Source organism: Metarhizium robertsii (genome assembly GCF_000187425.2).
Source record: "Metarhizium robertsii ARSEF 23 chromosome Unknown MAA_Scf_2, whole genome shotgun sequence".
Classification (NCBI taxonomy): domain Eukaryota; kingdom Fungi; phylum Ascomycota; class Sordariomycetes; order Hypocreales; family Clavicipitaceae; genus Metarhizium; species Metarhizium robertsii.
Window position 1 is genome coordinate 4,468,773 of NW_011942160.1, and position 15,418 is coordinate 4,484,190.

Below are 15,418 nucleotides of genomic sequence, written 5' to 3' on the forward strand. Positions count from 1 at the left end.
GTTTCCCACTCTCACTCGCCTGTGGAACGCCTCTCAACATCAACCAACAACCATTGAGGATGCTCGGTCGGGGTGGATGTGCCTGGGTTAGGCCTCGCGTGATGAGTCGAAATGGTGCTTCGGTATCGACCACTTATACGGGATGTCGTTGGATGCGGGCCAATCAGAGAGCGGGACTGAAACACGTTCTCACGCATCGCCAAGTAACTTGGCGATGGCTTGGCGATTGGCCCCGGGGAGGCGTTCCTAATCGGTTTGGCCCAGGAAGTACTGGCATAGTTGTGGTCGTCGTTTGCACCTGGGGGCTGAAGCCACTTTTGTGTAGTGTCTGGGAACTGGGTACTAATTGATGGTCGATGAAGATGGGGGATGAGCTGGGGTCATGGGAAAAGTTGCCGGCTTGGCACTTGGCATGACATTTGTGGCGATTCCGAATTGGGCGACCGAAGATCAAGGACGGCGGTTTGTCGCCAACGGCTCTGTTGGACGAGAAAAAGCCTGATGACCAAATTGATGATTTTGCAAAGCTGTCTGCCTGAAATTATCCAGGCAGTGCGACATGTTTCCATAGCCCGGTCAAAGTTGAGACACGGGAACCAAGAATAGATCAAGCCCAGCCTGGCTACCGGGAGGAATGTTTGCGCCATCGAAGCAGAGACGACGAGACGACGAGCCGCTGGATGGCCCGTAGAAGAGGTCTTATTACTTGGAATGAACTATACGGAGTAACAAGAACAAGTCTATTTCTGTGCTTACCTTGGCCTCGGCTAGTTTAGTCCACTAGCTCCGGCCAGTCGGTCGCGCTTGCCAGGGTCGCCCACAGAAGGTGCAGATGGAGCCTCCTTCCTTCCTACGGCTGTGCGGAAGCGCGGAAGTACCTTGTGGCTCCAACCTGGCGCACGTGTGGGTTCTTGCGCTAAAAACACCAACACCATGATTTCAACGGATCCAGAACGCGCCACGATCTTCTGCCTTCTGCGTCTCTTGCCGCAAGCCCGCAGACACATGCTCACTTCTCTAGAAACCAATCACAGCAGCCCCATTGCCATCATTTGGTCGTTATTCCCATCCATCCTTGTCTCGGTCGCAAAGCTGATGAGCTGTCTCCATTGTCACCCCGGGCTAGCAACACCCATCTCTTACGCCACCAGACATCCTCTCCACTGCTTCTGTTGCTTTTGAGCGACTGTCGCCCTGTCCTCCCGCCCACGTGCATCGGCCTGCCATTCTCAGGGTCCTTAGCTGGTAAGCTCCCACGCGATATATTTCCTGCACTAGCCTCACATTGCATTGCATGGCAAGCCGATCTATCCGAGAAGTCACTCTGCCTGTTGCATTTGACATGGTTCAAGTTTAAAAGTTTTTTTTCTGTATTCTTTTTACAGAACAGTGTTTACTACAGTTCAGCTATTCTTCCATCTGGAGGTGATGTCTTTTGATGTGTGCCTTGCTGTCTGTGCGGTTCTTATCTAACGTCTTATTTTGGTGTCAATCAAGATGTCCTCCACCATGGCGGTTCAAACGCCTGCGAAACCATCAATTGCAGCAAATGGCGCCAGCAATCACGGTGGACCTCCTTCCTTGACCTTTAGTGTCGTCACCAAGGAGGTCGAGAAGCAGGATGCGATGAGACTAGTCGCCGACAGTATTGCACAGCAGCGACAAACCGCTTCCTTCTCCGTCATCGTTCATCCCGCATGTTTCGTGGGCTTGGTTGCAGCTTGCACCGCCATTTACCGGCAAAATGCGCACCGCGACTTCGGAACTGCTCTCGTCATGGTTTGCGGGCTTGTAATTGCCTACCTGGCGGGCGTACGGCTCCTGACGGCAAATTATATTCGACTCGCCGAGAGCTTGAAGTGGAAAGAATGGATCGCCAGTCCTGAAGGCAAGGAGGACTATGTTCTTGCTGCACGGTATGGCGACGAACTTATTGCGACTACCGTCTTACGGCTGGTGGCTCCAGCTGGATCAACCAAGAAGACGAGATCATCCTCGGTGAAGGGTGGCAGCGGAGTTATCCGTGCCTGGACCACCAAGTACAGATATCGCAACAAGGGCATTGGAGGGGACATGCTGCGCCTTGCTATCTTGACGACCCGAAGCAAATGCGGCGACGATGCACAAGTGACATTTGACCCAGACCACGCGAACAGCGCCCGTCCCCTTCATGACATGTTCAACCGACCCTTCATCAAGCGAGAGGAGAGAGCAAAGAAGGCGTTGTCTCATGCACTAGAAGCCTGCGATCGGGGAGAGAGCAGCTTCCAGATGGAGTAATGTTTCAAATTATGCGAGAGTCTGAGTTGGATAGCTTGAACTGATGAAACTGTGATGGAGACATGTATAAACATATAAACGGTCATGTGGGCTTAGAACAACTTTTTAATGAGATACCCGATGAAAAATCAGCCACTTATCCTTGAGTACTACCGTTGATATTTATCTATCATGACTCTTAATCATGCGTGCTATCGTGTTTCTCCAAGTCAACGATGCGTTGCACGCCTCTCATTTTCGGCCAGTCGTAAACATGATTCATGACTAGGTTCTTCATCATTCTACTACCCAAATACGCAGCATTTGCATGTCCTTCTGACATGACCATATTCAAGTCGAGGAAACAAAATCTCACCAAACGGACTCATCATACAAAACCAACGCAGTGAAAACAAATACATACCTCATCTCAAAATATCCATAACAACCTCGCGTTCACACCACCCCATCCCCCCTATATACTAGTATATACACGCCGCCCCAAATACCAAACACACCGCCCTACAACTCAGATCTCTCCTTCCCCTTCTCCTTCTCTTCTCTCAAGGCCTTCAAAGCAAACAGCTCCCTCGGCCGCCCGGCAGCATCGCAGCTCGAAAACCTCCACCGCGGGCCGTGCCTCATCCCCACCAGATTCACCATACTCCACCGAACGGCCTCGGGCATGCGCGGCCAGTTCCTCCACACGCCGCCCTCAAACGTCCGGTCCGTGTTGAGCAGGAAGAACGGCAGCACGTCGACGTACCCGGCCTTTGTGACGGTGTTCTTCCCCCACGCCTTGAGCATGTCGCCCGCCAGCGCGCCCCGGAGAGACTCCCGCGCCGGCGCGTTCTCGTGCGCCGCCATGGCCGCCATGACGGCCACCTCATTGTGCAGGTGCGCCGAGAGGTCCGCCGCAAACGAGTCCATGACCCCGAGGAGGGCCCCGGGGTCATACGCCGTCGCGTCGGTGGTGTTGAGGAGTGCCTGGAAGGCAGCGAGCCCGGGCAGGAAGGATTCTGCGAAAATATCAGCGTCAGCATGGTATGTGCCCTGCGTGCAACAACAAAACATGGGCGTCTCTCGCGAGTAGTGAGTACCGTGCTCCTGCGTCATGTTGCCCCAGATCCCGTCGTCCCTGAGTATCCCGGCCATGTCCGGGAACAGCTTGGCCTCCTCGTCGTCGTGGTGCGACACCAGGAACTTGTGCCACGTCAGGGCGTACGCCGCAAAGTCGGGCACGTCGTCGCCCCGGACGTGCGGCGCCTGCAGGTAGATGGAGTTGTAGCCGCGGACGATGGCGTTGTGCAGGAGCGCCATGTGCGTGGCCGCGGTGGTAAAGAGGTCGTTCTGGCAAAAACGGCCGCGTCTCCTGTCAGCCACCTCCGTCTCAACTCACTAGACTGGCGGGGAGACAAACCTTTTGGTGCAGCGTCCACGGAGTATCGACTAGCTTCAGTGGTCCATCTGCCCACGCGCCGGGGGGCGGTGCTCCGCGGTCGTGGAAATACGGCGACCGGCGAGAGAACAGGTTCGCGCCGAGGAAGACGTAGAATACTATTGCGATGAATCCGGCCGACCACATCTCGGGCAAGGGCAGGAGAAACACACTTCACACTTCAGTCACGGCAGTCTGAAGTCCTGCAAGTGCAGAATGAGTTTTGAAAAAGAGTGAGTGTGAGGATGAAGCTTCATCCTGGGTTGTGCAGATAAGGTCTCGAGAGTCGGCCGATGTTTAGCTAATAGGGGACTTGTGATTGGTGCTTGCCCCGGATCGGAGGGATCTGGTGGTTCGGTAGTGGGTTGATCAGTCTGGGGTTGAGCCGCTGTCCGTAGTAGTAGTACTAGTATTACGGTTCAAGTTTAATTGACACTAAAAAGGCCGATTAGACCGGGCACCGGGGTTAGTAGCGATGCAATGACCGGTGCTGATTTAGATTGTGCCAATGTTGAGTCTATACGCGGTGGAGCGTATATTCCCCGTTACAGCGGTTGTCAAAATGATATCACCTGTTAACAATCAGCCCGGCTTGTGTCTTGTTCCTATGGCTACGAATCAATAGAAATAGTCCAAGTAGAAGACTTATTCGATTCAAGTAAACGACATAAACTAAATGCATTATGCTGTTCCATAGCATTCCGTGTATGCATGCATCTACCACACTTTTGTAAACTCCATCAGACCCCGTCGCTAATCTGTATAAACGCCAGCTAGGGCCAAAAAAAAACATACGAATGCAAATGCGTTTTCTATCTTGCTGAACAATCCACTTGATAAATGTCCTGGACTTGGCACCAACTATGCAAATGCACCCACAATGGCCATCAGCAGAGAACCGGCAACCACAGCTAGATACGCCTGAAGACGCTTCTTGCCCTTCAGGACGCGATAGCTCTTCTCTGTCAGGAAGTCTTCTGCCAGGAGCTGTACCAGGCCCGCATATAGCAGGAGCCCCGACGAGATAGCATTCATAAATCCCACCACCAAAAGGCCGCCCATGGACGCAGGGTCATACATCTTGTGGACAATCAGGCCAATCGCCTGACCAAGGGGCGTTGTGAAGCCATAGGCTAGAACCATGAGCCACGGCCGGATCGAATTCTTGGGAAACGGTACAGCAGCAATGCGGCTGCCTAGAGCAAGACCCTCAAAAGACTGGTGGAAGCTGATGGCGATTAAGAAGACGACAAATGCTGGTCCGGTGGCTACAGAAATCGCCATTCCAATAAAAACGCTGTGAAATAAAATACCAGCTTCAAGTAGAAGGCACTGCAGAAGTTGTCGTCTCGTCTCTTCCGGTGACGACGGATGTAGAGTCGGTTCCGAGGGGTCCGTCCGAGTCCCAGGCTTTGTTAACGAGGCATATGCACCATTGTGATTGTGATTGGCGGGAGCAGGGTCCAGTTCATCCATGTCGAGTTCCAAGTCGGAATCGCCTTCATTGAACTCGTTTTCTGCGGAGGCGCGTCGGTGTATGGTCGCGGTAGGCGTGGATTCGGGCACCGGTGACACCCCGGCCACAAGGCCCTGCGCAGCCTCCGTGTCGTCACCCAAGGAGATATCCCGCGGTCTGTGATTTCTCGGTCGGCTCCCAGACATGCCGGGGTGATCGTGAAGCGGTACATCTTGAAACTCGCCACCGCCGTCGCTTTCGTCGCTATCAAAATAGTTGTGCGCGTGGGAGTGCGAATGGCCGGCACCGCGAGCGGTCAAGTAGGATTCGACGCCGACAACCATGATAGCAGACACCATGGCCACGAAGCCAGGAAGTGGAGTATAACCTTGACTGAAGAAATAGGGCAAGCACGGATCGGTTAGAGATTCGAATGCCATCGGGAGCAGATGCACAAATGCTGTAGCGAGCAGCACTCCGGTCCCGACATGTTGGCAGTAGAAGATGATGGTTTTCTGTCGTTTCCCGGTCGTCGCGCGCCGTGATATTAATGGGAATCCGCAAGCTTTTGGAACCGTCAGGTCAGTCACCAAAACTCCAAGCCTGGACGGATGTAGCTTGCAACTCCCGAGAACCCGGACTCATCATACCTAGTGTACTCAGCGTCAAGATCAACAGCAACGCAAAGACGTGCGCCGCAGTATCATACCACCCAGTTTCCTTGCTACCGCAAGCTGGTCTCTCGCCGTCTTCTTTGCGTCGTTGGAGCTCTGCGAGTAGCAGCTTTGTGGAAATCGCTGACCATTGCGGATCTGGAGAGGGAACATGGTTAGTCTTGGGTTTGGAACCCGACGATGGTTGCACCTTGAGCTCACCAGCCATTGTGTCGATGCCGATATGGTCGCCAGACTAACTACTGCGTTGCGGAACTGCAGCTCGTCTCATGGCGCATCGAGGGAACAAGAAACCGACAAAGGATGAGAAAGCTCAACTTGGGAGGCCAGGTGGACTGTACATTGTAGCGTCAGCACTGGAACTTCCATGTCTGCATAAGTATGTACTCCGTACACCGTACTTGGATCCCCGTTGTAAGCCAAGCGCAAGGGGCCAACTGGTTTGGGCTATTGTTCCAAGGGCAGTGCTTTAGTGTGGGGCTGCTCCGGACATGTCTGGTACATAGAGCGCGCCCAGCCCCCCTGGGGTGACTCAGGTACTGCACTGCCAACAGCCCCGCCCTGTGCTTGCTTTCGCATTGAGTGAGCAAGTTTCCGGGGGTGCTACTTGTTCACACGTGCACCTTGTTGGGCCGAACTGCTCAAGCTTGGTATCAATAATATGCCACAGTCCACATACTGATCAATGCTAGTCATTTGTGGTCAAACAAGCCAAATATTGGCCACAGGTTGCTTGAATGACCAAGGTTCTGACGGATTGATCTTGGAAACACGCCGTCCCACATCAAAACTGCCTTGGGCCTGAATTACACGCCTGGTTGCGCAGGAATTTTACCATTCCCGCCGTCAATGGCAAAAATTTATTGTTAGTCGACCTAAAACAACTTCATGGGCGGCGGTATGCCAAAAAAAAAAAAAAAAAGGCTGGAAGGCTGAGGCCTTGGACGGTGTGCTCATATGCGATTAAACAAGCCATCGTTTTTAGCGTCCAAATAGTCAGTTAACCAATTTTGACATAACACGGGGACATTGGCAAATCCGGGGTGAACATGAGTGAACTTTTTATCATTAACTTCATAAAGCATTCCGACACGTGGTATCTTTACAAAAATCTCCAACACACACTCCGATTTATCGACCAACTCGAATAACACCAGCAGCCATGAGCTTCTGGATCTTTGACCGAACACCCGGGTTCTTCATGTGTTCCTGAAGTGCCATGGGGTTGGACTGGGCCTGCTGCAGGATGGACTGCATGACAGGATCTTGCATGATGCTCATGATCTAATCTCGAAATGTCAGCATGGCCAGAGAAATATCAAGGGGCCGGGGCTAGCTAGATAAACTTACATCTGGGTCCTTCATCAATCTCTCCCGAGTCTGCTCTTCAGTCTCGTTATCGCGGGCAGAGTACATGGCGTTCAGTGCCTTCTGCTGCTGTTGCTCGATTTCACGAGCATTGGCATTATTGTGGAACTCCTGGTCAACCTGGGTGGCATCAGTGCAGGCATCCACGCAGTCTGAGTACTTGCGCATGCCGAAGAAAGCCTGAGCCTTGCGAATGTATGCTCGGATGAACTTGGGGTCTTTCTTGATGGCCATGTTGCAGTCATCCACAGCACTAGGAAACTCAAACAGCTTGACAAAGGCCGCAGCACGGTTGCTGTAGCCCCGAGCATCATCGGGGGCACGCTTGATCATCTCCGAGTACGCTTGGACAGCCCCAGGGAAGTCATTCTCTTTAAACTTCTTGTTACCCTCCTCACGAGCCTCCTCAGCCTTGACAGGGTCGATGTATGCATTCTTTTCAGCCTCAACCTTCGCTTTCTCCGCAGCCCGCAGCTTGTTCAAAACATCGGGTGTGCGGTGCTCAGTCAAGGATTTGCTGTAATTCTCAACAGCTTGGGCCATGTCGCCCTTCTTCTCGTAGGCAGAACCGATACGGGCATAGCTCTTCGCAATAAGTTTGTATTCGGCATAGACGGAGCGACCCTCCTCAACAGCCTTGGTGCAGGTTTCAATGCACTTGTCGTAGTCACCCTTTTCGAAGTAGGCAGCCCCCAGGTTGTTGAGGTAGGTGATATCCTGGAAGATGTCCCAGGCTTTAGAGTAGTGCTCAATGGCCTCGTCAAACTTGCGCTTCTTGTAGTTCTCGGTGCCTAGAAGCTTTTCCTTGTCGGCCTCCTCCTTTTTCTTCTTCTTTTCCAGTGCCTCCTCATCGAGTTCCTCGGGCTCGGGTTCAGGTTCGGGGGCTTTGGCGGGCTCAGGCTTCTTGGGCTCGGGAGCATCGGGCATGTTTGTGTCACCTCGGGGATCCGTATCACGCACGTCCATATCGACTCCCATCAAGACACCGAGAACCTGGATCATTCTGGGGTCAGTGAAAAGATCCTGGGGATTTCCTGGATTCTGCTGCATCTGCTGCAGCTTGGCCATAAAGGAGGGATCTGCTAGAAACCCGCTGGTCTTGGGGTTTTTGGCAAGCTTCTGGATCAGATTCGGGTCTTTGAACATCTGTCCGAGGCCTCCGGTAGGGTCTGCTCCAAAACCACCAGCTCCGCCTAATAAACATCAAGTCAGTTGTGGTCCGGGGTACAAAGGTATATGCGTGCCATTATTTATTTGCGTACCTGCTTCATTTTGCATAGCCTTCTCGACAGAAGCCAAGCCACTCTTCAGCTGAGCATTGTTGGCATCTAGCTTCAGACCCTCGCTATAGGCATCGTTGGCCCCGAGCAAGTCGCCCTTTCCATGAAGAGCAGCACCCTTTCGGCCCCAGCCCTTGGCCCAGTCAGGCTTAATCTGGGTAGTTTTCTCGGCATCGGCCAAAGCATTGTCCCAGTCCTTTTGGGATGCGTAGGCAGCAGATCGGTTGCTGTACAGGATGTGGTTCTCGGGTTGGAGGGCAATGGCCTGGGTGAACTTGTCTCTGCAGTAGCACAAAACGGGTTAGCTTTAATTGCTGGCAAATCTTTACCGTACAACAATACGACGAGCATTATTGGGGGCTATGGTTAGTACATACACAGCGTCATCAAAGTTCTTTTCGGCAATGGCCTTGTTGCCAAGAGCTTTGAGCTCGTCTGCGGAAGCCATGGTATGATGTGTTGGGAAAGCGCAACTTTCGTTAGAGAAGGGGTTCTGGTTTTTGAAGATTTAATAATTCTGCCCAGCTCTCGGAATAGTGGTTTGTTAAAGAACAAAGTTGACAATTGAGGTTGTCGGCGCCGCTGTGGGGAACAGTCAATAGAAAATCATGGAAGAGCTCAGCCCACGCCCAACAGCCAGCCTTCGCAGCCTTCTAGCTGTTTCGATGGCGGGCCGCAGCCTAACGGCCCAATTGGCCACCAGTTGATAGCTGGTGTGGGGCTGCAGAGACGAGCTCAAGGTTCAAATGTTCCGGAGGAGCAATTGTGGTCAGCTGGTCAGCTGGTGCCACCAGCATCAATGATCTCAGACGGGACAGGACTATCACCGTGCATGTAACCTTTGACCGGACATGTCAATATTCCAAACAGAATCATAAGATGAGCAAAGATGATACAATCGCCAACCCGGAATTTGGACCTGTTCATATTATCAACCCTCAATCCAGACACACCCGAACGGCCATAGTTCTCCACGGACGAGGCAGCAATGGTCAGGAGTTTGCCGACGAGCTCTTCTCATCTCACCTATCTGGCCACATGCCCCTAGCCTCGGCGCTGCCTGGATGGCGCTGGGTGTTTCCTTCATCCCCGTCTCTCTGGAGCACTACCTTTCAAGAATCAATACCGGCTTGGTTTGAGGCTCGGTCGTTGACTGACACCACTGCCCGACAAGATCTACAAACTAACGGCATTGCAGCATCAGTGAGACATATTCAGGTCCTTATAGATGAAGAGGTTGCGAGGCTCGACGGGAATGCGAGCCACGTGCTCCTTGGGGGTATTAGCCAAGGTGCCGCAGTTGGCATATGGACGCTACTCTGCCCAGGCCCTGCACGCGGAATTGGGGCATTCTTTGGCTCCAGCACCTGGCTTCCGTTTGCTGCGAATATAGAACAAGCACTATTGCAGGCTACGGCTGATGCGAGCACAGAGCCAACACCGGGAGAAGACGAGTCTGACGCCTTTGTTAGGGGCATGATGACACTTGGCGGACAGCCACAAGGCGAAGCCTCCGCCATGAAGATCCTCCTGGGACATGGTGATGATGACGCATATGTTGACATTACCCTTGGACGGCAAGCTAGGAATGTGCTTTCAAAGGCCGGTTTTATAGTCGAGTGGAAGGAGTATTCTGGCGCTGAGGAAGAGGGTCATTGGTTCAAAGTGCCGGATCAGATGGATGATATTTATCAATTCATCAAAGAAAATTATCCCGACGAGGGAGAATGAGACCTTGGCGTAGCATGCCGGGCGAAATGCAAACAAGGTGTGCATATATACTCTGTAGATCAGTATTGCACTTAGTATTGTAAATTTGTAAGTACACATGTGGAAGAAGGATGGCGAAGAGAGATACACCAGGTTTACTGTAGCGGCCTTTATCGCAAGAGGTTCCTCCGCTTTTAGTAGTAAAAGAAGTTGCAACAACATCAAACCTAAAGTTTCTGACTTCTGGCGCACTTGCATATCATCATCTGCTCGGCAGTATCCGACATTAAAAAGTGCCTCGAGCCCCGCAAAATAAAATAACTGCCCAAGTACCTGGGTAGTGGCTTGCTCAAGACATTAATTAATGGATTGAGAATGCGGCACAAGGCACTGACTGTGGCCCGATTCGGAGTAGTTGAGTTTCAACTTTTAACCATAAAACCTTTATTATACCGCCCAGAATGAATACCTGCGTTTCAATGTTTCCTTTTGACATTTATATTCAGCCCATCCGGCGTTCTTGCTGCCAGCAAAGATGCCAGAAATAGCAGAACGCCACGACATCATCATCTTGGGAGCCGGCCTCTCTGGCATAAACACTGCCCACGTCCTCCGCCAACAGCTGCCCCATCGTCGCTTCGCTATTCTCGAGGGCCGCTCCGTCATAGGCGGCACATGGAGCTTTTTCAAGTTCCCCGGCTTCAGGTCGGATTCGTACATGACCACCTTTGGATTTCGATGGCACCCCTGGCCGCACGCGCACAAGATTGCTTCGTCCAAAGAAATCGTCGCATACATCGAGGACGCCGCCAGACAAGACGGCACGTACGACCAGATCCGGTTCGACCACCGCGTCGTCGATGCGGAATGGCGCGACGAGGATGGCTTTTGGCGACTGACCGTCGAGCACGCCGGAGAGGCCAAGCTCCTGGCGGCAAACTTCGTCATTGGGTGCACGGGGTACTATGCCTATGACCAGGCCATGCCAGCCGCGATCCCGGGCATCGAGAGCTTCGCGGGCACCGTGGCGCACCCGCAGTGGTGGCCGGAGGATTTGGACTGTTCCAACAAGCGTGTCGTGCTCATCGGCTCTGGCGCAACGGCGTACACCATTGTGCCGGCGCTGGCTGATCGGGTCGCGCAGCTGACCATGGTCCAGAGGAGTCCCAGCTACGCCGCCGCGATTCCGAGGACGTCGTGGTTGGACACGCTGCTGCGGACCATTCTACCCATGGGTCTTGCGCACAAGATCTGCTGGTGGAAGGACATCGCCTACGAGATGTTCATCACGCAGTTCATGGTGCATTTCCCCGGTGTTGCCAGGTTCGCCCTGCGGCTCAACACAAAGGGCGCATTGCCCAAGGACTGCGACGTGGACATTCACTTCAAGCCGCGATATGACCCCCTCCAGCAGCGGCTGTGTCTCTGCCCGGATGGCGATTTCTTCCGAGCCTTGCACCGGGCTAATGTCGAACTTGTTACAGACGTCATTGACAGGGTCACGCCGGATGGCGTCCTGCTGCAGTCGGGTCGCAAACTCGACGCTGATATAATTATCACCGCGACGGGGCTTTATTTCCAGATCATGAGCGGTATAGCTGCCAACGTTAATGGGGTTCGAATCGACCCCGGTTCGCGTTACACCTGGCGAGGCACCATGCTCGAGTCTCTTCCCAACATGGGCTACGTTTTGGGATATGTGTTGCAGTCGTGGACACCCGGGGCTGAGGCAATTGCCAAGCTGCTTGTGCGTGTCATCAAGAGCATGGAAGACAAACAGGCTACCAAGGCCATGCCCGTGTTGGAGCACAGGAAAGACATGCCGAGGAAACTGGCGGTTGATTTGAACAGCAATTACTTTGTCAAGGCGGCTGACAGGATTCCCAAGGTTACGGGGGAGGACCCGTGGTATGGACGTACACACTGGATTCGCGACATGTGGAGCGTCTTGTTTGGAGATATTGACAAGGGGTTGGAGTTTAGCGGACTCAGAGAGGACAAGAAGAGCTTGTAAAATAGATTTTAAAGGCGGCTTGCACCAGGGGTATAGTCTATTAATTATGAGGAAAATAATGGTCACGACACTGCATCCAGTTCAGATTGATCCGGCCGTCTAGGCGTGGTTCCGAGACTGTCCAAGCCTCGTTCCCCAACCAACTCAATGTTTGGCCCTGCAGCACTGGCGGCATCGGCATCTATTTTCCCTTGAGCCATGGCTTCTTGATATTTTTTCCCGGTTTCGTCCAGCAGCGCCTGTACCTCTGTTTCCCGCTTGACGATATCCTCCCTCTCCTTCCTGAGTTGATCCAAATGAGCATTTTTCACCTTGAGATCATTTTCCATTTCCCTGAGTGTAGCTTGCAGCCTTGTCAAGCACTCTGACAAGCTTGGCAGTGGTGTAATCTTTGGAGGAATTTGAAGCAAATCTCGGGCTGGATTCTTTCTTGGCTTTTTCAAGCCATCGAGTCCTGCCTTGCTTTGTGATGCCTCATACGCCATTCTCCTTTCGGCATCGCTGTCTGAGGAATCGTCTGAGCTGTGACCTTCAGCAGCTGTGATCAATTCTGCCATTTGCTTCCTCTCTTTTTTCCTACGTTCCTTTTCGGCACGCTTGCCTAGCGAGAGACCGCCGTCCTCGACGTAATCATCGAATCCTTCTCCGAGGTCTTCATCGTCTGCAAGTAAACGGCCGTCATCCTTCTTCTTGCGCCCAAAGGCATCCGTGTCGTCGTCTTCAACCGACAAGAAGCCTTGCTCTTGAGCCAACCTGGCGCGACGTTCCTTTCTTTCGCGTATCTCAGCCTCTGAAAGTATCTGCGTGCCTTGTTTCGGCGACGAAGCTCCTGGGTATTCGACCACCAAAGCTCCGTCAAGTTCGGATGGATCTAGTTCCATCTCGTCGGCATCGCTAATGTGCAAGTTGGAAATATCCTGCGGTGTGCTTGGCGTCGAAGACTGTAGCTCATCTAAATATTCCTTGCTGTATCTTGGCCGATCCTCTTCTCCCTCTTGTGTAGATCTTGTTGGCAGTGTTCGTACAGCAATACCGCGTTTCACAGCGCTGTTTTCAAGCGCTCTCTGTCCCAGCGACACTTGCTTTGGCGTAGCTAAATCCTCAGAGTCGCCACTTTCGGGATCACCGCCAAATGACAGTCTAGTCTTAGGACCCTTCTTCTTTTGTTTTCCGGCGCCGGGTCGATTTGGTCGTACGACGACCGGCCCATCGTCCTCTGCATCTTCGTTGCCTGTGCTTCCAGTTGCGGCTGACGTGTCTCCTTCTCCTGGATTAAAAGTTTTTCGTAACCCTGACTGTCTGAACGGTTTGCGCCCGGATTTTGAGCCAAATAAAGGCTTATGTACATCTGTCCATACATGGTTAGCCTTGAGATATCATCAGCAAAAAAAAAAGAGTCGCACGACGGGGGAGGGTCCCTCACCTTCTTTGGAGCCAGCGGCATCTAAGCCTGATGACGAGCTGCCGTCTGATCCCTCCTCGTCATCGACTTTGATCACTCTAGCCTTGCGCTTGGCCGTAAAGGAACTCATCTCGCAATCATTTTTAGGTGTTTGTTGTGTCCAGAAATCCAATCACGTTGTCGCAAAGATCAAAAGCCCATGACGCAGGAAACAGTTATCTTATCATCACGTGACACATTGTACGCCTGTTGTTCTAGTAGTGGGCAATCGCGATGCATCTAAGAGCTTTCAACAGCATCTTATGCCCAGATTATTTCATAGCTCAAGATGGCGCCCGCGCAACCTGAGCTCAAAAAGGTATGTGGATTTTGCCGCAGGCTTGTCGGCTTTTATGCCTTGGTCAAATACAGGTTGCCTCTCCGACATGGGAGTCTACACACAAGATCGAATCCAAGTTGACATATTCCCAGTATCTCGAGAAGAGACTATTCGTACAGCTGAACGGTAGTCGCAAGGTCATTGGAGTCTTGCGCGGATACGATGTACTATTCCCTTGAACCCTACGTCGCACGCCCCTATTGGATCCTGCTAATCACACCGAAGGTGTTCTTGAACATTGTCCTCGACGAGGCGGTGGAAGAGAAAGAGGGTGGAGATAAAGTCAAGCTTGGCATGGTTGTAGGTTGATGTTATAAGCAACTCTCTGTCCATAGGATGTAAAACTGACTTCATGATCAGGTTATTCGAGGAAACTCAGTCGTCATGATGGAGGCCCTAGACAGAATCGGCGGCGACGACCGACAGCATCATCATCGATGATTCAATACTGGATGCAAAAATGCAAGTTGACTATAAAAACAAGTTTGGCGTTCTCGGATGATAATGGTGACGTGGAATTGGGAGGTTTTTGCGCAGGAATAAGTTTTTCTCTCTGGCTCTTAATCATAGACAAATGACAAAAGAACAACCCCTATGCACTTTGCTGCTGAGTCCAAAACTTCTCATCGTACCAGTCCATCAGCTTACCGCTATACTTCTTCTGCCAACCTTTAATGCCGCCCTTGAGAATGGCGGCTGACATGCTTGCTTCGCCCATTTCGTTGAGATAATCCTGCATCCAGCCTGCACATCTGGGACCGCGGCCATTCGAGCTTCCTGTTTGGGAGCGGTCAGTCTCACTGGAGGTTTCGTAAACCATGCGATAAATTGAAGCAGCTCACCGCAGTAGAAGATGATGGTTTTGACATTGGCTTGTTTACACAGTTGATAGATCACGGGCCGAGTTTGATATAATGTGTGAGCGGGAAGGTTCAGAGATGTGGCGATTGTGCCGCCCTCCCAGTCCGTTCGACGAACATCCACGAGGAGAAAACTCTTTGCGCTATTTGGTCCGGCGGAGGCATGGCTCTCCAGGAGCTGCGCGACGTCTTCTGGCTCGAGGGCGTGAACAGGAGCTTTCGGCTCCGGGAATGATGACCACCATGGCGGGGCATCTTGGGCTTGGGTGACTGCCGACATTGGCATTATACGAGGGCAGTACGTTAGAGGCACTAGGCGCAATACTTGGTGTGCGTACAATGAAACTTATGGCTGGAAGCAAGGATGAAAGGAGACTAGGTGGTCATTACCAAGAGATACTGAAGGGGAGAGTCTTTCGCGTTGGAGTAGATTGGGAGGTCAGTCGCCCCACTAAGTGCGTCGCTGCCGCGGATGTAAACTGGGCTGCAAACTGAGGCATATCAACAGGCAGTCATCAAAGTTGATCAAACAGCGAAAATGTCATTATAAATAGGAGTATTCCTTCCAGATACAGATC

At 52.3% G+C, this 15,418-nt stretch overlaps 8 protein-coding genes across 8 annotated transcripts; 3 read left to right on the top strand and 5 right to left on the bottom strand.

The window, feature by feature from the left end:
• Nucleotides 1–1,497: 1,497 nt before the first annotated feature.
• On the top strand, nucleotides 1,498–2,280 carry MAA_05152 (acetyltransferase; the record flags this gene model as incomplete). Its single annotated transcript, XM_007823150.1, has 1 exon — nucleotides 1,498–2,280. The coding sequence occupies one exon, from the start codon at nucleotides 1,498–1,500 to the stop codon at nucleotides 2,278–2,280; it is 783 nt and encodes a 260-aa protein (XP_007821341.1).
• A 501-nt stretch (nucleotides 2,281–2,781) lies between these two features.
• MAA_05151 (hemerythrin HHE cation binding domain-containing protein) lies at nucleotides 2,782–3,844 on the bottom strand (the record flags this gene model as incomplete). Its single annotated transcript, XM_007823149.2, has 2 exons — nucleotides 2,782–3,609; nucleotides 3,680–3,844. The coding sequence occupies 2 exons, from the start codon at nucleotides 3,842–3,844 to the stop codon at nucleotides 2,782–2,784; spliced, it is 993 nt and encodes a 330-aa protein (XP_007821340.2).
• Nucleotides 3,845–4,558: 714 nt separating this feature from the next.
• MAA_05150 (zinc transporter protein) lies at nucleotides 4,559–6,035 on the bottom strand (the record flags this gene model as incomplete). Its single annotated transcript, XM_007823148.2, has 2 exons — nucleotides 4,559–5,718; nucleotides 5,804–6,035. 2 exons carry the CDS (start codon nucleotides 6,033–6,035, stop codon nucleotides 4,559–4,561), a joined length of 1,392 nt encoding a protein of 463 aa, XP_007821339.2.
• Nucleotides 6,036–6,958: 923 nt separating this feature from the next.
• Nucleotides 6,959–8,923, bottom strand: MAA_05149 (heat shock protein; the record flags this gene model as incomplete). The annotated part of the gene is made up of 4 exons (XM_007823147.1): nucleotides 6,959–7,111; nucleotides 7,178–8,388; nucleotides 8,458–8,756; nucleotides 8,853–8,923. 4 exons carry the CDS (start codon nucleotides 8,921–8,923, stop codon nucleotides 6,959–6,961), a joined length of 1,734 nt encoding a protein of 577 aa, XP_007821338.1.
• A 431-nt stretch (nucleotides 8,924–9,354) lies between these two features.
• MAA_05148 (Phospholipase/carboxylesterase) lies at nucleotides 9,355–10,206 on the top strand (the record flags this gene model as incomplete). The annotated part of the gene is made up of 1 exon (XM_007823146.1): nucleotides 9,355–10,206. One exon carries the CDS (start codon nucleotides 9,355–9,357, stop codon nucleotides 10,204–10,206), a length of 852 nt encoding a protein of 283 aa, XP_007821337.1.
• A 514-nt stretch (nucleotides 10,207–10,720) lies between these two features.
• Nucleotides 10,721–12,199, top strand: MAA_05147 (monooxygenase; the record flags this gene model as incomplete). The annotated part of the gene is made up of 1 exon (XM_007823145.1): nucleotides 10,721–12,199. The coding sequence occupies one exon, from the start codon at nucleotides 10,721–10,723 to the stop codon at nucleotides 12,197–12,199; it is 1,479 nt and encodes a 492-aa protein (XP_007821336.1).
• A 62-nt stretch (nucleotides 12,200–12,261) lies between these two features.
• MAA_05146 (uncharacterized protein) lies at nucleotides 12,262–13,731 on the bottom strand (the record flags this gene model as incomplete). Its single annotated transcript, XM_007823144.1, has 2 exons — nucleotides 12,262–13,547; nucleotides 13,623–13,731. 2 exons carry the CDS (start codon nucleotides 13,729–13,731, stop codon nucleotides 12,262–12,264), a joined length of 1,395 nt encoding a protein of 464 aa, XP_007821335.1.
• An 841-nt stretch (nucleotides 13,732–14,572) lies between these two features.
• On the bottom strand, nucleotides 14,573–15,120 carry MAA_05145 (uncharacterized protein; the record flags this gene model as incomplete). Its single annotated transcript, XM_007823143.2, has 2 exons — nucleotides 14,573–14,757; nucleotides 14,823–15,120. The coding sequence occupies 2 exons, from the start codon at nucleotides 15,118–15,120 to the stop codon at nucleotides 14,573–14,575; spliced, it is 483 nt and encodes a 160-aa protein (XP_007821334.2).
• Between the last annotated feature and the right edge of the window lie 298 nt (nucleotides 15,121–15,418).